This window comes from Strix aluco, chromosome 7, assembly GCF_031877795.1.
Source record: "Strix aluco isolate bStrAlu1 chromosome 7, bStrAlu1.hap1, whole genome shotgun sequence".
In the NCBI taxonomy this organism is placed as follows: Eukaryota; Metazoa; Chordata; class Aves; order Strigiformes; family Strigidae; genus Strix; species Strix aluco.
In genome coordinates this window covers 39,131,578-39,154,895 of record NC_133937.1, presented here as the reverse complement: position 1 = coordinate 39,154,895, position 23,318 = coordinate 39,131,578, and the positions used below count along the sequence as shown (strand labels likewise).

General features: G+C 43.8%; 1 protein-coding gene across 6 annotated transcripts in view; it reads right to left on the bottom strand.

The window, feature by feature from the left end:
• Positions 1 to 23,072, bottom strand: part of PTPRE (protein tyrosine phosphatase receptor type E) — a 113,756-nt gene extending 90,684 nt beyond the window's left edge. For 2 of the 6 annotated variants that reach the window (XM_074831529.1, XM_074831528.1), the window contains exon 1: positions 8,219 to 8,393. Coding sequence is in view for 1 of the 6 variants with exons in the window: in XM_074831527.1 (XP_074687628.1) it covers positions 21,119 to 21,123 (5 nt within the window). In the remaining 5 variants the exon portion in view is untranslated. Of the gene's footprint in view, positions 1 to 5,560; positions 5,576 to 8,214; positions 8,394 to 21,118; positions 21,265 to 22,953 lie in introns of those variants that run through there. The other 4 variants (XM_074831533.1, XM_074831527.1, XM_074831531.1 and 1 more) reach the window with 4 other exon arrangements.
• Between the last annotated feature and the right edge of the window lie 246 nt (positions 23,073 to 23,318).

Sequence of the window (23,318 nt, the reverse complement as noted above, 5' to 3'; positions counted from 1 at the left end):
CAGTCATCTTTAGGAAAGGCTTTTCTTCATTTCTGAATATTTACATTGTATTAAGACCAGCTATTTAAAAGAAAATTAGCATAAACTAACTACACATATGAGCTATGTAACAGTTTCCATTTTAATACACCATTTTTATAGCATTTTGTTTTGGAATTTTCTGCAATAGGTGCATTTCCTTTTGTTACAAAATAAAGGTATTTACATGATTTCTTCCTCCAGCTTAATGAGGTTGCAAAAATAAAGCCTTGGCTACTCAAATATATTATTCAGATAAGATATTTATGGAAGGTCAATGTTTACACTTTGGACTGCAATCTCATTGAGATCAAACATGTACAGTGCTTTAAAAGTTCCACTGTAATGGGGAATTGAGGTTCTAAAAATGCTAATAGAAAAAAGGAGGGTAAAACTCTTTCATACTTCAACGTGAAACCTCATCATCACATGAATATGGATTTTGCATTTCATATATATAATCACAAGTTTGTAAGGTGCCTTGGGACCTTTGAAGAAGGCACAGAATAAATGAAAATCATTTTAATTAAAAGCAAATTAAAGGGCTTCCTAATCCAGGCAGTAGTGGCAAATCCATGGAGACTTTTTAGAATATGGATCCTTGAAATTACATTGCTTATAACCCTTCCTAATTCCAGCATCCCTCCCCCCGAAGGAGGCTCTGAATCTGCACGAGATCAGGTTTATTATGAAAATTCTGCTCTAGTTTCTAAAAAAAGATTTTGCTCTAGTTTCTGAGTGGCCAGAAGCACGAGCAAATAAAAACAAAGAAATGAGAAAGGGAATGTTTTTCCTCACTGCAGGGAAAAAAAAGATAAGATTCTATTTTATGCTTTTAAGAAGTCATTTCAACACTGATTAAGAAAGTTGGAGTTCTCCTCCTTGACAGGAGGCTTTTGAAATACAGCTCAAAAATAAACTAAGCAACCACATACTAAAATGTTGTCACAGAAAGGGCTTCATATTAGAAAACTCACAAGGTAAAAGAATGTGTAGAAGTAAAATAGGCATTATAACTGTAATCTTTTTCATTAGTGTTCTCACAGCAGGAGGACGTTCTTGGTGAAGTCTCACAGGTCTCCTACTGTCTGCCCCTAGTTCACCATTGCCTATACCAATAAATAAAAGAATGAATTTACAAATATTACTAAAAATAAGCAGGAAACTAAAACTAGTAACATTATGTTCATTTTTGTCTAAAAGGCATTTTTACATGTATTTATCTCATTAAGTGATTGAATTCCTCCATTAAGAGGAAAAAAAAACCCCAAATCACAACCTTGAGGGAAAAAATCCAAACAACTGAACAAGAGGAACAAAAAAAGAAAAATGGGCAAAACGCCTGGAGAAACGCTGCTTTGATTTTGACACATGGGAATAAATGGAAAAAAATATTCAGCTAACCCTTTTTTTTTTTTTTTTTAATCAAAACATCTTCCATCTCGTGTGCAAATTTCAGCAGCTGAGAAAGCATCCTACTCAATCTCCCCAAAGTGGTGTCAGCATGTTTTATGTAAATACTAGTTAACAAGGGATGTGTGTTTGCAGCAAACATTTTAGGGTTCTGCTTTGGAAGCTCTGGATTTACCCTCTGTGTCAGAGGAGAAACTGTAATTCTGAAGAAGATAATATGAAATATTATCTCTATAAGGACATAGGAGATTTTTTTTTTTCCTTTTTTAAATAGTCCAGATGTATTTGTTATTGAAGAGTTTTAAACAGTTATTTAACAAATTACCAGAAGCAAAACTTGATGACTAAGCTCTGCATCAATATGTGGCAATATAGGTCTTGAAAACAACCTTATTTTGCAACATCCGGAAATAACGTTAGGGTTTGATAACACGCTCATTCTGAAAGGATTACCGAGAGCAAGGCAATTTCCCCCTGGGACAATCAGAGAAGTGTCACAGGAAGTGCAAACCTGACAAGCTAAGTGGTACAAGAGTGTGCTCTCAAACAGGGATATCCAGGGGAAGCAACGAATTTAAGTCAGAATCTCAGGTTATTGGGCAATGACAGTTCCCTCTACCCTAAGGGCAGTCCTGGCTACAGCACCTACTGCCACAGCCCGAGGAAAGGGCAGCTCCATCAGCCATCCGTGCTTTTACAGAAACATGGCTCTCCGTGTTGCATTTCATATTGATTTAGTAATAATCAGTTTATTATTCTTCCTGTTCAATCTTTCTACTTTTCTCTTTGTGTGGCATCTTTAAGACACGACCACCAGTTGCGACGTAGCCATCTAAAACACCATATAACCATGGGGGACCTTCTTTTCAACATTACGCTGAAAGGAAGCACAGCTCACAGCACTGCAAAAACAAAGAGTGCAGCACGTGCATGAATACAAACAGCAATAAAAACAATGTCCAAGATCAGAGGTTCCTTTTTCTTCCCCTTTGTCTCTTCTCTCCTCCCTCCGTAGCGGAGAACCTCAGTCGCTCCACACCACACCATCCCTGGTCTCTTGGCATAACTGTTTGCTGTAAGCCAGCCTGAGAAACTATCTGGGTTAAAAGAAATAGATAAAATATAAATAAATAAAAGAGCCCTGCAGAAGGAAACATTTCCCTGATCTGATTTACAGCCCACAAATAATAACATTATACATCTTCAGTGAGTGGCAGCTCAGGGGCATGAATAAGTAACTGAGGACAGGCAGAAACCTATTAACAATTTTTGCTGGAAGAAGACATTCATATAACCAGAAGAGCCTTCATTCAAATCGACAAAACAAGAACACTGTTAGCTCATTTACTTCAGCCTTTGTCTGTCGTCTCTGTTTAGTTTGTAACTTTTCCTGTCCAAAAATCTCCTTCACATAATGGCTCCCTGTGGGCAAAAGGGAAGATAAACAGACCAGAAAGACCGACTGCGCCGAGCAGAGCAGCTCCTCTGCGGAGCCAGGGAAACGCAGGCTCTGCTTGCAGGTCCTGCGGTCATCTCCGTCTGGTGCTCAAGTAAATCGTGAGCCATTTGCACAGATTTCGGAATAGTTTTTTCCAGTGTAATGCAAACAGAATATTAATCCCTCTCCCATCCTGGAGACCGGCGCTGCCAGGTCAGGTCTGCTGCAGTGGACACTCGTCTGCAGCGTGGGAGCAGCATCCACACCACCAGATCACCGGTAAGAGTTAACAAGTTATTTCCTTCAGTTTCCTCTTCCACAGCCCATATAATGCAACTCTACTTCACGAACATGATAGATTGCATTAAATATTATTTAAAGAAAATATTTTTCCATCAACTAGAGTGCCTAGAAAACCTGTTCCGAATGAGATGACACAACTCAGTGGATGGCAATTTCTATTTTTATTCTCCTCAGAATTTTATCAGCTTGAGAGAAAGGCAACTTCCAGATAAGTACAAACAATCTCCTGTTTCTGAGGCATTAAGTTTTATCACAATGGGATTCTCACAATCACATACCTCAACAGCAGGAAACATTTAAATATCACCTTCATCATCTTCATTCTAGCACTGCCTTGCCTTAACCATTCCACGATCAATCTGTAAGATTCAAGGAACTATTCTGTCATTTAATGTTGCAGTACAGGAGATGTAACCTCCTCCTCTTAGGAGTGCCAATTTTCATTATAAATGTGCTTTGATGCCAAGTTAACCTATAGCCTTTTCTTCTGTTTAAGAACAAACGTGATGAGAATAAACTGTTTCTCTGCCTTAGCGCAGAAGAAAGGTCCAACTTCACAGATTGAGCTGACTGGAGAGGACTCTTCCTTGGAGACCTGTACATGCACAGGAAGGAGGCCAGCATCCTCCAGAGACTCAGAGTGATGCTTTAAAGAGCAGAAATTGGTTCCAAGTTTGTTTTCTGTAACACTGAGGGGATAAATAAAAGTTACCGCCCTCAGAGAGCATTTCATGTTTTCATTTATACAAAATTTCCTTCATTTGAATATACTGGATACATCCTACAGGGGCTTGGACACTGCTATCCTAAGACCTTCCTGTAGAAACTTAGAACCACTGTTTGCCTAATGTGCGAGATGAAAACTCATACTTGTATCAGTTTTTGCTTATTTCAGCTATTCTTCCCTACAATTATCCAAAAAGAAATGGTGAACTTCGTTCTTCCTTAAGTCATTATTACTACTGGCTCCAGGAGCACGTCAGATGTTCATGTTTGAAGGTTGGATAAACAACCCGAAATCCAGTTGCAAAACAAAAACTACTGGTGGGAGAGTGAAATAAAAACAGATGAATCTCCTTTTAAAAATACAGGATTTCATATGGACTCTCACTATTTTACAAAAACACGATGAGGGAGGAGTTCTACAACTCCAAGCTGAAAACACATAATGAACACCGATATATTTTCTGAGATGTCCAGGAGCTGTTCAAGGCTGAGGATGATGACCAGTACAGTGACTCCTGCCACCTCCAGAGTCCCATAACTTCCAATGCATGTATTACACACGTTTTTTTCAGAGTGAAGTCCACATGTTAAAGTCAAGGGGTAGACTTGACTCTCTATGGGCTCTTCTGCTGCCCCAGTCCCTTCCACTCCTTAAATAATGGAGAGTTATGCCCAGCTTTTGGCACAGACTATTTTTCCATGAAGAAAACACCCTCTTCGACTTGATTGCCTTTAAAAGGCTCAAATAACAGTGCCTGTCTTTCAGATGAACCTTTCCCTCCAATACTGGTGGTTGGATAGCCCTACACAGATGAATTCAACTGTAAACACCATAGAGCTAGAAATCAATCAGCTTAGAAAGGCCTTTTCTGCTCGTGTGCTCTTCTCTCCCTCTTGCTCTGAGGTTGAAGCTACAGAAGGGACAGACATGGTGACGGGACCTGGCAGGCAGGTCCACAAACCAGCAACAAAAGATGTGAATCGCTCAAGAGACTGATGGGCCACACCAAGAATGCCGTCCACACTCCAGGGATGTGGAAAAAAATCAACACACAGTCTCCTGGGTCATGCATATTCCTCTCTTACATCTCCATGTGGAGTGTAAAGTGCCCCTACTGCAACCACAGCTCCCAGGGAGATCTGTTTCAGGAGGACAGAAACCCAAAGGGTCTAGTTTTAAAGACCTCTGACTGTTCTCATCCTTCAACCTAAAATTCAGGGCCCTCAGGAAGCCAAGGCCTCAGAGCTAGGACTGGTTTAGCAGCTTCCCAGTAGGTAAACCACAGCTGGGTGAGGGAGGGGAACCGAAGAGAAGAACCACATCCCAGCCCAAAGCCTTCAGAAGTGAAATGATGGCACAAACGCTGGAAGATGGGGACTATTAGCAAGTCGTCATAAGCTCCCCTAATTATTGCAAATTTTTTAAAAATATTTTTGAGACAATATGAAGGACGTCCCAGTCACTTTTACTGATGGCAGCAAACATATTGGTGCATCTAAGGAAGGATTTTTCTCTCTTCATGCCTCCTGTGTTTACTGTAAGGAGCAGCATCTTTCTGTAGCTCCTCTTCTCCAAAACCTACATTTGCCAATGAGATTTCTTCAGTCACGTGGCAAATTCTGTACATAATCATGAAAAAGAATTTTGACAGCAGCTCTTACCTCTTCTTTTAATGGCCATTTCTTATCTGTCCAAGCTGTCCTTGTCCCTCTAACAGACATGAATGACAGAAATATCATTTTGTTACCAGGAATGATCACTTTATGCCTCAGTCAAAAATATAAGAAAGCTGCTGCACAAGCCACCCCCACCAGGTCAGCATCAGAGACACTCTCAAGAGTACATAGCCTAAGCCTCGGAAGGAAGCAGCACAGAATGCCACAACATTAACCCAGATATCTATCCCTGTTAGTGTCTTAATACCATGCAATAATGTACTCTATATCTTCACAATACCATGCATTATTTCACAATATCAGTAAACTTTTTATTTCAAGGCGAGCAGAAGTATTGCTGAAACAGAGTCTGCACAGACTAAGTTGGCTCCTGGCTGGTCCTCGTGGGTTACCAGGAACTGAGGTTAACTCAGCGAGAATACGCAATAAATTTGTTCCATTTGTTATGCAGAAACATTGTAAAAGGAAAATGAAAACCAGATTTATTTTTTTTTTAAATGCTAACAGTAAACATGTTACTGAAGACATAAATGGAGAGAAGGTATCCCCCAAGAGATGAGCCAAAATGAAGTGTAACATCGCCCAGACACAGCCCACCCACGCGCAGTAACAACTGCTCAGCATTCCCAGCAAGAAAGTTGTTCCTTCTCTTGTAAAAATAACCCTAGAAAACGCCCCAAATCTGCTAAATTAAACCCAGACAGCATCAAACTGGACCGTTGTGCTGAAGCGCCGTTCAAGTGCTTCCCTTCAGGCTGGAGCAAGGGATCCCTGCCTGCCCTGGGCCATTCAGTTAACATGAAACAACATTTTAAAATAAAGTTTTAAAAGACATCTACGGAATAATGCCTGCTAATAGTATTCAAGGCTGGGAGGAGAAATAGTTTGGATTTGGATCTCTGGACCACAAGGCCATGACATAATTTTAGCCCTCTCTAGGATCCAACATTATAAAGGTTCCTTGTTCATTCAGATGGTATTTTAAAGACTTGATCCTACCTGGCTGAAAGCTCATGGACGGACGGACACTCAAGACAGTCTCAAACAACATCCATCATCTAACCCTATACTCAATGCTTCCTCTTGTGATGCTATTTATCTGCATAATTTATTTCCCTTTTTTACTTTCTGCTTTACCATCTGGCAGGACATCGACACCACATTAGCTGGTTTCATTTGTGTTGAGAATTATTTTTTACTGAACTTCTCAGACACAGTGGTGCACCACCAGCAGATAAGCTGGTCTAGCATTAAGAAAATAACCTGCATCTTAAGTTAAAAAAAATAAATAAATAAAAAATGGGGGGAAGCAGAGACATTTCCAAAATAAGGAAAGCTAGCTATCCACTTGGAATTTTTTTATATTGCTCAGGATATCAGGTCAGAAATATTAAAGGCTATTTCAAAATAAAATGCAGTCGCAGAGTCCCAGAGGCCCAATAACAATATCCTTTCCCCATTGTCCTGATTTTGTTTGCTTGGAAACAAAGCACACAAATGATTCTAGCGTTCCAGCAACTTTATAAACAGGCAATGCCTTGTTTGCCCATTCTTCCTACAGACAGAGATGACAGCATAGACATATTCAATACCTGCTTGCATGCCTTGGGAAAAAAAAAATAAAACGAACAGCTGCCAGACAATCCAGAAGCAATGTGGGCTACAGGGATTCGGGATGGAGCAACCTCCTATTTTGAGGCTCAGCCACACTAGGGAATTGCTGCCATAAACATCATCCTTGCTCAATTATTTAACTGGCATAATTAAAATGGACCAAAAATAGACCCCAAACCAAAGAAACACAACAACTTTGTTGTCTCAACAATCCCGAAATTAATTTTACTGCAACAATTACCAATTTCCCCCACTTAGTACCTTGGTACAGCTTGAATTTGATTATGTATTTACCACGACCTAGGTATGAAGCTATTTTAAGGATACACTATTTCACAAATTCATGTTACCAAACAGCATGTGTTGCAATTAAACAAGAAGAGTTTCAGTATTTAAAGACTCTGATCAAAGAGCAGGCATGTGATGCAATTGTTTATGTTTCCAGGGAGACCTAAAAAGCTAGAAAACAATAAAGACCTAAAAAGCTAGAAAACACCTGTTGGTTTTAAGAGGTTCCCATGGGAGTTCTTAAACATGGAGTCAGAAATCACACAAATGCCTCTGCGGTTTCTGAGTTTTGTTTCCTTTTGGCCCCAAAAACTAACAGAATCTGTTTAATACTTTTGAAAATTTATAAGCTACTGTTCAGCTGCTGCAAACCCCTAAGCAGCAAATTCTGACATGCCACCAATTCCCAGCAAATGCAGTACTACTTCTGATGTTTACATGCTGTATCATTTCTAACTGTTGATTTTAGATGCTGAAACCACCCAAAAAAGTTCCCTTTGCCTTCTACCTGAGATCACAACAGTATTTTGAAACTGCACTTATGTTCCATAGATACAATTCATCAATAGTGTTAAAAAAAAAAATAGATCAATACTACAACGAATCTTTCCAGAAAGCAGTATGCCCTTCTGACCTAATAAGATATGAAAAAAATAAATAAAAAGCCTCACTTGTGAGAAAGATAAGCATATATAAAACACAGCCATAAGCCCCAGATACTAAAGAGCTGATACCACCTGCCTTTGGCTCAGGGAAGTGGAGAGACTTCCCTACGCTCCGGCCTTGCCGTTGACAGGATGCAACAAATCGGTGCTGAACACGGTCATTTTTCCCCTCAAGCTTTGTTGCTTCTGTCCCAGAGGAAAATTCTAGTTTCTATGCAGAGATAAAGATTGCTGTCAGCCAGCCCCTTGGATCAGACACTGTGAATAGCTTCAGTGTTTGGCACCGTGTGACGAGCGAGCTCCAGAGCCCATCGTGTTGCCCAACACAATGGGTGTTTGTGGTTCCTCAAGGCTGGGTTGAGCAGCAGCCTACTAGACATCAACAGATGTGCTTGTATCACCTCCGGTGAAAAATACTCAAAAGAAATGCAGTATTTTCTTAAAAATTTCAGGGTTTTTGTTTCATCCTTGCGTTTTGAAGCAACTTTCAGTAAGCACCAAAGCTACAGAGTGTCTCAAAATGAAAAGCAATCAGGAAATGTGCTTACCTAAGGGAAAGCTGCAGCACGGCCAGATTTGATTCATTCAAAAATGAGGGCAGATCTTGTTATAAAAAAATCATTTTTACGACAAAATCTTTAATGCACATGAGGATACATTTGCAAGGTGTTCTTTGGCTTCAGGTTGTTATTCAAAGCAGAAACAGGAAAGCCCATCACCCTTACTAGCTGCAACTTCTGCCCTGTAGCCGGTTATACCAAGGAGGTGATGACCACCAGAGCCAGGAACTCGCAAGCCCACTTCCACCTTCCAGACCCTGCCCCTTCAGGGGGTTTCTCATACCCTCACCCACCTGCCACTCGACCCAGGCATCACCACAGCCCTCTCCTGAATTCATGATTATCTGTTCTCTTCATCTTGCCTTTCCCCAAACAGCTTGACATAAGCCACCTCCATCCCTGGAAACTAAACATCAACAGGCTGAAGTTTCACTTCAAATCTTAAAAAAAATAAAATAAAATAAAAAAAATCACACCTTGTTTTATTCCCATTCAAACTATCCATGAATTTTGTCTACCAATCAGGTTATCATTGTTATTCGTATACAAGAAATAAACTAAAATATTTTTATTGTATTTACCTTGTTCTGTTGGCTTTGGTAAGTTTCTTTTAGCTGCAAGAATCAATCTCTATATATGAATAGACACAAATAGATCTATAAAATGTACATTGCCCAACACTGGAACTCGACCAGTTAATCTCTCCGTGCTCCCTTCCCTCATCAGAGGGCGGGACAAGGTAGGACAAGTGTCTCGGGGCCAGAAGTGCCCTCAGTACAGGGCAGAAGCCCACAGGTTGTCTGAATTATCACTGCAGAAGATTCTCTCTAGCAACTAAAGGCAGAGCTTAAGTAAACCAGCCTGCCAGTTTAGGGGTACAGTGCTGGGGAGTGCACATACCCAAGTTTATAAACCGGGAAATACAAGTTTTCAAATTTACAGTAATATTAAGATAGCAACGTATCTAGGTTCCTAGAGGTTTTAATTATGAGACACTCACAAAAAATTTGCCTTTGAAAACACAATACATTAATCTTGGAAAAAATACAGTATTAATACGCTTCTCAACTTTGAATGTCCTGTTTAACAGCAGCATGCCTCATGTACAGATACAACAGTTTGAAAATTTACCCAACCACCAACTTTCCATTCTGATCATGGCAAAAGCAGCAGTGTTAAAATACAACCAGTGTGAAAACACATTTCTCATATACTTAAATTCAGCGTTCTGTGCATGCAAACGCCCGCTGACCATCGAGAGGCAGTTCAAGAGCCTGAGCCTGCTCTGCCAGAAGGATCAGGCACAGCCTCCTTCCATCCCAGCAGCAGCTGGACCTGCTCCCAAACACAGAAAAATAATACAAGCTCACACCCACACACCGTGTGAGAAAGGAATATTTCTCTGAGGGGCTGCAGAGCATATGTCATTCTCCTTGTTATGAGAATAACCTGACTGCTGGGAGGAAGACAGAATATCCCAGCTCCAATTTTAACCCCGATGCTCCATGGGTGAGGAACTGTGACATAGCACCTATTCTCCACTGAACTTCAACTTGTCCATCTGCTTAGTAAAGGAGCATAGGAACCTAAGCATCCAAGTACCATCAAAGGGGCACATCATGCTTTGCCAGACAAGCCTTTCAGGGGGTTGGTCTTTTTTTTTTTTTTTTTTTTAATGTTTTTAAAAGTAAAATACAATATAAGCATTTGCCATAAATCTACCTTTATAAAAGGAATGTCTTCAAAGTGATCACAGAATCAGACTGGTTTGGATTGGAAAGGACCTTAAAGACCATCTAGTCCCAACCCCCTGCCACAGGCAGGGACACCTTCCACTAGCCCAGGTTGCCCAAAGCCCCGTCCAACCTGGCCTTGAACCCTTCCAGGGAGGGGGCAGCCACAGCTTCTCTGGGCAACCTGTGCCAGGGCCTCACCACCCTTACAGGGAAGAATTTCTGCCTTAGATCTAATCTAAATCTCTCCTCTTTCAGTTTAAAGCTGTTACCCCTCATCCTATCCCCCCCTGCCCCCCCCAATCAAGAGTCCCTCCCCCCTTTCCTGTAGCCCCTTTCAGTCCTGGGAGGCCGCTCTAAGGTCTCCCCGGAGCCTTCTCTTCTCCAGCTGAACACCCCCAACTCTCTCAGCCTGTCCTCACAGGGGAGCTGCTCCAGCCCCACGAGAATCTTCGTGGCCTCCTCTGGCCCTGCTCGAGCAGGTCCGTGTCCTTCTGATGTTGGTGCCCCCAGAGCTGGACACAGCACTGCAGGGGGGTCTCACGAGAGCAGAGCAGAGCAGAGGGGGAGAATCCCCTCCCTCGCCCTGCTGCCCACACTGCTCTGGATGCAGCCCAGCACACGGTTGGCTTTCTGGGCTGCCAGCGCACGTTGCTGGCTCACAGTCAGTTTTCCATCCACTGATACCCCCAAGTCCTTCTCCTTGGGGCTGCTCTCCATCCACTCCTCACCCAGCCTGGATTTGTGCTTGGGATTGCCCCGACCCATGGGCAGGACTCTGCCCTTGGCCTTGTTGAACTCCATGAGGTTTGCATGTCCCACCTCTCCAGCCTGTCCAGGTCCCTCTGGATGGCACATCCCTTCCCTCCAGCGTGTCACCGCACCACACAGCTCGGTGTCGTTGGTGAACTTGCTGAGGGTGCCTCGATCCCACTATCCATGTCACCAACAGAGATGTTAAACAGTGCCAGTCCCAACCCCGACCCCTGAGGATGCCACTCGTCACTGCTCAACACTTGGACATTGAACTGTTGACCACAACTCTTTGAGTGCAACCATCCAGCCAATTCCTTACCCACCGAGTGGTCTGTCCATCAAATCCATGTCTCTCCAATTTAGAGACAAGGATGTCGTGTGGGACAGTGTCAAATGCTTTGTCCAGGTAGGTTACATGATCCTACCACCAACGGATATCTATTAACAAATCCTGCCAGTCTGCTGTCTCATTGACCTTGAATCATCAGCCTCTATTTCTTGGCCATAACAGCACACACCTACAGAGAGCAGTAAATGAGGATATGCAATTTTCTGTACTACAGCTCAGACACTTGAAAACCAGCTGAACTACACCAGGATCTTACTTTCTGTTTGCTACAAAGATGATGTTTCCGTTATCAGTCATGCAATGGTTATTATGGGGTTTAGCACTGTGGGCATAAACTCACGGAGGAGGATGAGAACACAGCTACTCACTTCCAGGCAGAGTGCACATGTGGAAGTGGAAGTAACTGTCACGCATCCAAGTTGCTGACAGCTTCAGAAAATTATTTTGCAAGCAGCTTAATAAAAATCCAACCTGCTGGATTCCATCAGTGATGAGGATATTAATTACTTGGATGCAACAAGGGTTGAGAGCAGCAGGACAGAGCACTGTCAGAGCCTCTCAGCAACACCATGAAAAACATTACTGCACTTGAGCAATAAGTTAAATGAATAAGTAGAAATCCACCAACCTTTCAACATGTCTTTGCATAGTAGCATCATCATTTAAGACATTAAAAGCTGCCCAAAGCACTGCTGGATAGATATGGGGCTGTGTAATAGCACAGGACAACAGCTGTAAGAGAACAGGAGAGCCTGGAGGTTTTGAAGAAGACTACAAAATCTTTAAGGGACCTTAAAGATCACCTAGTATCTGTATTACAGATGTAAACAGCTATGTTTAGTAGAAGTCATTAAATTTAAAAGTGAAATATATATAAAATTCAGGTATGAAAGCAAAAATTAAATCCTGTAAACACCCCTCTGAAAACTGGTACACAGCTGTGAATGCATTTCTAGCTGAAAAACTGACAAAACATCGCTTTCCCCTCTCCGGCCCCTGGACAGCTGGGCACATTTCTGCAGACAGCCGTCCAGCAGGATAGTCCCTTCCTGTCCCACGCTCCGGAGCTGGTTCCGATTGCAGCTCCCAGCGGCGGCAGCGTCCCGCGGGGCAGGCAGCCCCAGCGCCTTCTGCAACGAGGAGCCCTGGGGACAAAAGCTCAGCCACGGTCTGTCCCCAAAGCTCACACTGGATCATTTTTTAAGGGGCTGAATAGTTTCTCTCCGGAGGGGAAAGATCTCGGCAGACCACAGCCAGGCTGGACAGGAACAGTGGATTCTTATTTATCTATCCTCCAAAAACTCCAAAATAAGCTTTGTCTCCGAAAATGCAGAGTTGCTTGAGGGTCTTACCTTGCCACAAGGGCCAAAGTAAATAAATGCACTGTCTCGAAACCCAGAAGATTTTTCTTCTGCTAATCTATTGCTGGAATACTTTTCATCTCATTTTGCAAGCAGGATACTTTCTCCTTTAAAAAAGATAAAAATCACAGCCCTCCCCCCGAGGGAATTTTCTAACATAATCTTTCTTCTCCTTTCAGCATTTCATAACCAGCCACCTTTAAGTTCAATTACAATAAAAGTACATGGCGCAAAACTGTCCTTAAAGAACATCTTCAGCACCAAAGCATCCTGCATAGTATTAATTACTTAAAACATTAGCCCTGTACAGATTATAGGGGCAGGTTGGAGATAAACCAGCAGCTATTCCCAGGCTCTCTGCTCTCTTCCTTCTGACAGTCCCTGTGTTTCAGCTCTCTTTCATACAATCCCCAACGAGGAACAAAAGGTACCTCCATTCCCCACCGAGGCTAACAGCTATGAAAATATCCACTGCAGTCAAATATCAGTTAGAAAGCACAATGCCCCAAAGAAGTCAGTATATTATCAGGGAACAGTACGGTGCAAGCTGTTTCCAACTTTGACACCAATTCCACCCCCGTTTTCTCTCCTTCTAAGATCCAGGAGATGTCACGGAGGCTCAGCCACTGCAGGACCTTTCCTTGTCATTTTTTTAAAGGAAAACCAACATCAGGAAATGTAGACATTACAGCTGGCAAAACTGATGTGAAAGAGCCCGGCAGATGAGGGAAGGACAGAGTACCAGAAAAAAAAAAAAAAATCTAAAAGGTATCGTGGGCAATTAACCTGCTAAAATTTATCATATTTAAATATAACATCGCAGGAGGAAAAAGCAGTATGCTGGTGGGACAGTGACAGACAGGCAGAACTGAGCCTGAAGAGGTTAACTGCATACAGAGCTACACTGGACAAAATATGTAATCTCTTTTGGAAGGCATTAAGCTTTCATTTTAAAGAATAAACTGCTAACCAAGGGCCTTTAGAAATGTAAAACACTGTTGACAGAGCAAATTTTGAGGGTTCAGTGATTTTTCAAGGAAATTATTCAAGTTTCTTCCTCTGAAGATCCCGGTAAATGAGGCCAAATTTCAAGGGCTAATAGCTCGATATAATACAGCAATTCTGCAGCTTTTCCAGCACAAATTACAACTCAGTCAGTCACGTGGACACATAACTTGTAAATAACTTCTGCAGTTTTCTGGTCAAAGACATTAAAAAAAAGAAAAAGTGAAGTATCTGACTGCCAAGAGCCCTCCTGCACATCACTCTGTACCGCAGGTCAAGTCACGTTGTGCTTCGATGAAACAGAGGGACTTACACTGGAGTAGGAGCAAGTCTCCTCGAAAAAAAAAAAAAAAAAAAAAAAAAAATCACACATTATAACAGTACCAATTATCTCAACGTCACATCTTTCTAAGTTTGCTTCTAACAGTTCAAACTAAGCAATGTAAATAGGTCATTATTTAAATATAGTTCCCTGTTTCCACCTTTTCCTTTCCTCCCAGCCTTCCTAGAAATATCTAAGTCACTAAAACTTCCTCTCCCCCCAGCTCTGCCGGGAACCGGAGAGGTGCTGGAGGTGGGAGGTTAGCCTGTGAAAACCAGATTAGAATTAAGTGTTGTATCTGTGGCCTTGAAATGTGCCCTCAGCTGAGTTTTTAATTTGGCTTTTCAAGACTGATCAGCCCATGTGTAATTTAAAAGCAATTTGAAGCAGCAAGCTAGGTAGTTTGACTTAAAATTAATGAGTTTTTGACAACTGCAAACAAAATGATAATGTGAACCCATTTAAAGTCATCTCTCTGTTTAACAGGAAAAGCATATATCATTTTAACTTGTTTATACAAAGGCTTTTCTTCTGCATTATGAAAGCTTTTTTACTGCTATCTTGCTCTCAGTAGCAATTTGCAAACTTGGCCCAATTGTACAAGATTAGTAGAAACAGGCAGCAGATAAATTAATATTGTTGAGTAATTAAATATTTTAAGTGACACTGTGCAGTCTGATTAAACACATTCATGAAACCCAAATCTAAATTTAAAAAAAAAAAAACAACCCTCAGAAAGTACCTGAGACATCTAAAGCTGTAGAACATGGGATACAAACATTATCCATTGCTTTTTTAAACCAACAGCCTACTACTCATGAAAAAGCACAGCATTGTAGCTCGAGCCATACACAGCGGATTACAGCAGAAACTAAGGCTAGGAATGCACAGAAAAATAATCAAAGGACAAACAGCAAAGACAGCAAGATTAAAGAGCAAAAGACAATAAAAATGGGATTTACTAAAAGAAATAGCAAGCCAGATGGAAGAAGGGTTAATAGATATATTTGTATCGGACAAGATTGTTTTCATTTGCTTGTTTATTTTTTTAATCTGCACTGTTAGTTTGGAATTCAGCTGAAAAACAGCTACAGGTGAAGAAATCAGCATGTTCAGCAATAAAATCTGTTAGGAAAAAAATAATTTTAAGTACACTTTGAAAGGTTCACACTCTTCCAACCAGTCTTACAGCATTGGAAGTCTAAAAATTGCAACTGAAGCACACTGGAAGTGAGAGTAGACCTGGCACTACTCAGACAAGTGAGAGAAGAAAGTATCTGAATAAGTTATGGTAAATTCTCTGCAGATTTTACACACAGATATGCTTACAAATTGCCACATTTTACCAAAAATAAATTAAAAGACAGAAAGGTTGGTTGAAAAGTGAATTACCCCTCTAAGAAACAAATTAAAATGCATCCCATGTAGTGAAAACTGCTCTGAAGCGAAAGAATTACAGCTCTTGGTAAGGAAATATTTATAGATCCTTCATCAAATGTACTGAAAACAAGAGGGTCTTTAACCACAAATTCTCATCGCTAGCTTCAAGTTGTGATTACATGGGCTCTCTCTCATCGCCAAAGAGCTATCTTTTGTTTCTGATAAAAAATTTCATTAGAAGAACCAGGAGAGGTAACAAGTGATGGGAGCAAATGCCAAGATAAGAGACGACGTAGCACGAAGCTCAGGGAACGTGGTCCCGCCCGCAGGCAGGACACCAGCCGACCACGGGGCACCATGTCCCTTCAGCTGCAAGGCCACAGGCTGGGAAGTACCAGCTCTGTGCAACCAAATTATTGTGGCCTTGTTACAACCCACATTACACCGCGTCCACGGGAAAGTGATGTTTAAGAGCATCGTGCTCCCACAGTTCACCTCAGTCTGGTTACGCTGGCCGATAATCAAAATTATTCTGCTAGTCTTCAGTCACCCCCCTGCAAGGCACTGTCGTGAACGATGGCAGCGCTCCATTTTAGCTAAGTTTTCTTTAAAAGCTAGTTCAGATGAAAGAAATATTGATTTTACTGAAGAGGAAGAAAACTCAAGAACCACAACAATTAAAGAAACACTCAACCATCAGGAAACCTGCAACCGCCTGGTCTCAGAAAGAGTAAGATCTTGCCATGAATGTGGAGTTGCATATTTCATTCTGAATTATGCTCTGGTGCCTCCACAGCAACAAAACCTCGAAGTAGGAAGAGACCTCTTAGTTCAGCTAACTCCCTTGCTGCGGTAGAAAAATTTATCCTCCAGCTTATCTAATTATTTTGTCCTGATTTTTTTTCAGTGACAGGAGTAATACAATTTTCACTTGCTTCCCTTGTAAGTCTTCTGCTAGTTATTTGCTTTTTCTTAAAAATTCAAGCCTTTATGAGACGGCATTTTTCCTGGCGATTCTTGACGTTGCTGCATCGTTGCCTCTGTGTGTCACCTTCAGTGAACAGCAGCATGACTGGCACAGCTTTGCCCAGCTGCCAGGGCATCCCCACTCTCCTGCATGAAACAGTTGCTTCTTCTCGGTGCCAATAATCCAAAAAACTGTCACTTCCATCACTCATCTATGTTTTTTAGTTCATATCTCATCTCATCTTTACCTGATTTACAGTTTTGTTATTTGGTTTTACCTGCTCAGATCTCTCATTCTTACGGAAAATTATTACTTTACATTAGAAAATCTCTGATAAGCTAGGTTTTCAGGACTGAGCACTTTTTCCTTTTTTACAGCGGGGATAAAAGGGATCGAAAAGCACACGACTGAGTTGTGCCACATTTTCCAGTGACAATAAGCTGTCACTGCAAGCAACAAACTACCCCAACAAATTTCTTTCCAGTTTGATTTCTTCCCTTAGCCAGGAGCCACCTTTGAGCACAGACACATCACCTCTGCATGGGCAAGCACTAGATGTCTGCAAGCATCTAGTTCTGCTTTGCCACTTCATCAGTGAGTCACAAGCCAGGAGTCAAAGGAAAAAGGGCATTTTTAGGGCATCACTGGTGGACAGGGGATGTACTCGGTGAGGAGTGGAGGCAGCTCCCCCCCCCCGTGCCCAATGGCCACGGCACCAGGCAGGGCGAGGGCTCCTGTGCCTGTGCTGCGGGTGCCAGGGCAGACCATCAGCGAGGCCACTCGTCTCCTCGTGTGCTGCCAGGGCCAGGAGGATAGGAAAAAAAAAATGAGCCTTTAATGCTACACTTGCGCAGGGAGCTGTTTCACTGGAGGTAATGGGTTGGCTGGCTTACTCAGAAAGAAAAATCTGAGCACGCCGCAACCAAAATGCAGTCCAACAGCATCACTGTCTCCCATCAGCAAGAAAATCTCCCATCTACTCTTCCATTGCCCAGAGGCATCCTCTGCAGACCCCACAGAGGATTTTGGCAGGCAAAAGGATACTGTGATGGAATACCTGCAGTAAATCGACTGAATTAAAAGGCACAGCACTGTGCACATGCCTGAAAAATATGTTCCATGTTGTGAATAACTCAAAAATAAATCTTGTACGAACACTTCAATAAATTGCTGATGATGATCTTCTCCTAATCTCTGCCTTACCAGTATCTCATTTCAGCTCTGGCTTACACAAGTTTTCCAGTCTGTTGTACATACATATTTAAAAGATATCTACATTTTAGCAAAAAGTTTGGAACAAACACAGGCACTTCTTTTTTAATATTAACCCTTATAGCATTTGGGATTATACAATATATTATCAGACAGGACAAAGACTACACTTGGATGAAACCTTGTGCAGAAGGGCATAAGCAATGAGAAAAAGAAGATAAGATTACAGTTCAAAAGGATGCAGAAAGCCTGTGCAGAGCAGCCTGGTGGCTACAGCCACTTTTCATTCAGCTTGAATTCTGCTGCATCACATCGCAAATCAGTTAAAGCAATATCTGAATCATTCCCCAAGACAGCTCTCAACCCATAAAACAAGCATCACATACAGGGTACCCATACACGGTGCTCCACAAAGAATACGTAATTCAGAACTCTTTAATAATGCATCGAGTCAATTTACAAGACTTTCGATTACGGGGCACCAAATTATATTTTAGGTTACAGAGGGATTCGGCTTTCATTAATATTGTATCAAGAAATCAATCATGAAACGTCTGTCAAGAAACAAAGACCTGCTCACTGCAGGCACCCCACCGGCAGCTCTCAGGTTGGCTCCTCTGCTGCCGCTTCCCGGCCCGCGAAGACGCGGCGCTGGAAAACCACAGCATCCCGGCGCCCGCTGGACGCGGAGCGAGTGGCCAAGTTTCAGTTTGCATCCATGACTCCCCGGGAACACCGCCTTGCACTGTTCCTCCTACACTCTTTAGGCATTAATTTAAAAAAAAAAAAAAAAAAAAAAATCCAAGTATTTCCTTGAAATGCAGTGTACGGCTTATATTCCAGGATGGGGTAAACTGCGTGGTTATCTCTAAACACGACAATTATGGTAATGAGCCTTCCATTTTAAACAAGCAGCAATTTCTCACACAGCTCTCCATCTACTTTGAATGCACCACTCCTGCTAACCCTGAGAAAACTCCTAAGAGCCCCTTACACCCTTCAGTAAACTCAAACATATAACTGTATACTCAGCAATCTCTTTGCCTTGCCCCCATCACTACGTTTTACATAAAAATTAAAAACGCCAGCATCACCCTTCTGAAAGCAGGGGTTTGACCGTGGGCGCCTCGGCACGTGGGTTTGTCTCGCTGCTGCTTTCCCCATTCCTGGGCAGGAACCAGAGCCCAACCTGCCCCACCTCTGCTCCCCACGGAGATCAGCCCCCACCACTCAGCCGGCCCCTTCTTACTTACCGACCCCCAGCACCCACAGAACAGCACCTTCTACCAAAACCAGCTGTTTTCTTGCCAACTGCTTTCGCTGAGGAATTTTCAGGGTACTTTCAGATACAGAGTCATTCACTGTAATGTTTCTATGCAAAGGCAAGTTGGTTTTTTTTTTTCACTAAAGCATCTTCATTCATTGGTGATGGCCTTCAAGTGCTCTGATACAACCTTCAAACACAGGATCTCCACCTGGTGTTAAGCCCTGTCATAAATCTGTGCTGAAGAGTATTTTGGAAATAGAGACTGAAATATAATATCACATTTATAAAATGACAACATCATTCAAAGGAGGTACAAACATAATCCTCAGCTTTATAATCGAGCAATTTGTCCTGCAGAACCTCCCACTCCTTCAGTGAGCAGGGGGGACTCTGCTCACATCACTAAGGCAAACAGTCAGTGCTCCTTTTTATCATTCTGTTTTTCATCCCACACAGCATTCAGCACTCCCCTCAGCTCTTTTTTGTTCTTCGCCACAGTATGACTGACCTGCTCCAAAAACCTTAGTGAACAAATTTACGTGACATCATCAAACATGAAGTAGTATATAAGCACTTTACTGATAACATAGCTGACTTCTCTGAAAAGGCCAAGGACATCTCTGACAAGGCAGGATTGTGCCACTGACTTCCTACAGCTCTTTTTCACTTTGTAATTTGTCAACCCACGTCCACCATTTTTCTTCATATAACCTCTTAAATGAAAGAGAAAGGTCACCAAGTACACCGGTCGAAGTACTCCTATCACATGCTCTAAAACAAGTTCAGTTAATAACACAGCTCTGCAGCTTTGATCCATAAACCAATGACTCCAAAAAAACAACTCATGGCACAGCTTGTCCTACAGAAGAATCAAAAAGTGCACCACGGGCGCAGCGCAAGGCACCAAACTTATTTCACGAGTGCAACTTTTGCTGTAACGAAGGACACACCATCCTGTGAGAAAGAGGCCAAGAAAATACAAACTTCAAAATCCCCAAAAGCCACTGCTGGCCCCTTCCAGCTGCGAACATGCCAGAGCCCACTCGACCTGTGCAAGGCAAGGACTGCAGCTCTGCCTATCCTCAGCTTCACCTTCCTGAGAATCCACGAGGAAGAGGAAGGTCTTACACAGACCTCAAATCTGCAGAGTCCCCGAACCATCATCTTCCAGCTCCCCATAATTTCAGCCCACATGGTGCATTTCTGACATTGCCCAGGCCGTATAATCCGGGAGCTGGGAGTGCAACGGAGGGAAGGGGAAGAAAAATGAGACCAAGAAAAACGGGGATTCGAGGCAGCTGTTCTGGCAGAGGTCAGCCCTTAACTCATACAGATGAAAAACATCGATCGAGCTGGGTAACATGTACATAAACATGTGAAGTGGAAAAGAGGAGAGAAAGCAAGATACAAAAGCAAACTAGGACCCAAACATGCTAAAATTATCCACTTTGCACCTGCATTTCACAGGCTGAGGATAAATTACTGTAGTCCAAACAGCATCATCACACTGATTTAAGGAATATAAAGATGTTTGGTTTTATTAAAGGTGTCAGGAAGCTTTTAAACTAGGAATTCAGTTTTTATTTTCAAAGAATATATTAAATGCATTTAAGGAATACAGAGTATGTTAGTCAAAGCATAGCAAGCAAGGATGGCTGGTGTAACACAGCTTCTGTGTAATTCTTTTATTTGTGAGCAAGGACAGAGCAAATTAAGGGATCAAACACTACACCCACACCATTTTGTTTCTCGCATTATTTTCTTTCCCTTCTCCTCCTACATTTCTAAAACAACTGATTCTGTCACTTGCAAAAACAAACGTTTCTAGCTTAACTCCCTTGGCTCTCCCTCATGCAGAGCCCCCGTACGTGATATTTGCATCCACACCATCACAGCCCCGCTCATCGCGGACTCCTCAGCCAGACGGTCTCTGCTTTTCCCACCTCCATCCTCACTCCCTTCATCTCCCGGGACACAAGTGCCACCACCCCCAGCACAAAGCAGGGGCAGGCTGCCCCGCAAGCCCCCCCCACGCCATCAACAGTAATTAGTAATTAACATTACCCCATTAGGGACTCCTCAAGGCCCAACTTCCACCTCCAGCAAGAACAATACAGGGCTGGTGCCACCAGACCACCTGCATCTTCCTACATCATGACATAAGTGGTTTCATTTCTTACCCAGCAAAGATAACTGGGAACTTAATGCGCTCTCCTCGTCCAGGAGGCTTGTTATATCCACATAAAAATCTCTTTTCAATGACATCAAGTTTCCAGCTGAACATCATTAATTTTCATCAAAAGTTTTTTTTTGGTTTTTTTTTTGTTTTTTTTTTTTTTTTTACAAGCTAAGATTGCCATGCACATAATAAATATTTTTCAGTTCTCAGCCTCTTTATTTCCACTAAGTTTTCTCATAGACCTTATAACATTTTAAGGAAAAAAAAGCTCAATAAGCGATGTCATTTCTTTCTAACTCAGCAGCCTCTACCCCATACAAATCAGGCACTGGCAGTAGTTTAGCAGCGACGCAGCTGAACACACAGCAAATCACCTCACTCTATGGAAATAAGCCACAAGGAGAGCAACCTCACAGAAAGATTTAAAAAAATTAAGAGACACCCCTTCCCAATTAAAAAACACTGTCCAATCTTGCAGCAGATATGCATTAACCCTTTCGACAACCCTCAATTAAAGTGAAAAAAAAATCCAATTATAGGAGACAGTTAAATTTACGTTATCTTTGTGAGGTTTGTCATTATTTTAAACTAAACCATGGGGGGGGGGGGGAACACAGTATCTTTAATTTTGCAAGTAATAATTCAATTTTTTCCACAAAAGCCTCATTTGACTTCTCCCTCAGAGCTTGCATAAGGAAAACACAAAGTTTTTCACCAGCTGCAGGATTTACACCTACCTCCACACAACCAGGTGCTTTCCTTGCCAGCAGCCCCAGGCTCACCGGAGCCTCAGCGAGCCCCTCGCTCTCCCCCAGGGAAGGGGTCACCGGGGAGCACAGGGGCAGCAGCACCGACACTGGCTCCCCAGTGACCCCCTTCCTCCGGGCACCCTTTGGTGCCAAATCTCAGTGTTTGCCCAGGCACCGTGTTGTCAGCCGTGGGAACCAGCCGACCAACGTAACAGCAAACCAATAAACGGCACCAACGGAAACGTAAAGGTTTTGAACAACGCTAATTTTACCCAAGGGAGAGTGAAAGAGTTTGGATGCAGCCACGTCACTCCCTCAGTCACTGGTCCTGTACCCCTGAATGCTGCATAGACCCACAGCCCCGCTCACCTCAGAAGGAGCTGGATGAAAACAAGGTGGACACACTGACAGGAGATAAAACACCTTGTTAAACCTGAACTTGGCTGGCGAGCCCCATCCTGGGGGCCGGGGAAGAGCCGGCCACCGTGCCTCCCAGTTGGGTGACCTGGAGACCAGTTCAGGGGGATGCCCGGCAGTGGGTCACACAACGCTTGGCCCCGATGCATCGCCCCAAAACCCGGCCTCAACGCCAGGGCGCCCGCTGGCCTCCCGGCTCCCACCGGAACGCGCCCAACCCCTCCGGCCTCTCCAGCGGGCACTCCCGAGGACGGGCATCCCGTGGAGGAGGGGACACGCGTGTCCCCCACCCCCAGGAGCGGGCAGCCGGGGCCGGCCCCGGGAGCTCTGCGGGAACGCGCCCGCAAACCCCCCGGTCCCCTCCCGACGCGCACCCGCGGACGGGGCTTCCCCCCGCCGCTCCGCGCCGAGCCCCGGCCCCCACCGCAAGCACCTGCTGACGGGCAGCGGCGGCCCCGCCGCCCCCAGCCCGCTGCCCGGGCGGGTCCTTCCTCCTCTCCTCCCCCCCACCCTGCTTCTCCGCCCTCCGCTTCCCGCCCTCCGGCTCCCCTCACCTCGCCTCGCCGGCTCCCTCGGCGGCGGCTCCGCCGGCCCCTCGGCGCCCCCGCCCGCGGGACGCCCAGCCGGTCTCCGGCCCGAGGCGGCGGGCAGAGGCGGCGGCAGCCGCGCAGGAAATTTCCTTTCGCCGCCGCCGCCGCCTCCTCCTCCTCCTCCTCCTCCCCTCAGCGCCGGGCGCGGAGCCGCCTGGCGGACACCGCCCGCATCGACGGGAGCGGGACCGGGGAGGCGGAGAGACCCTTCCCGCGCATCCTGCGCACCCCTCCGCGCCGGCGGGCGCTTAAGCAGCGCTGCCACCTCCCGCCCCCGGCAGCCTGGCTCCCTCCTGGCTCCGCGGAAGGGACGCGAAGGGCCAAGTTTC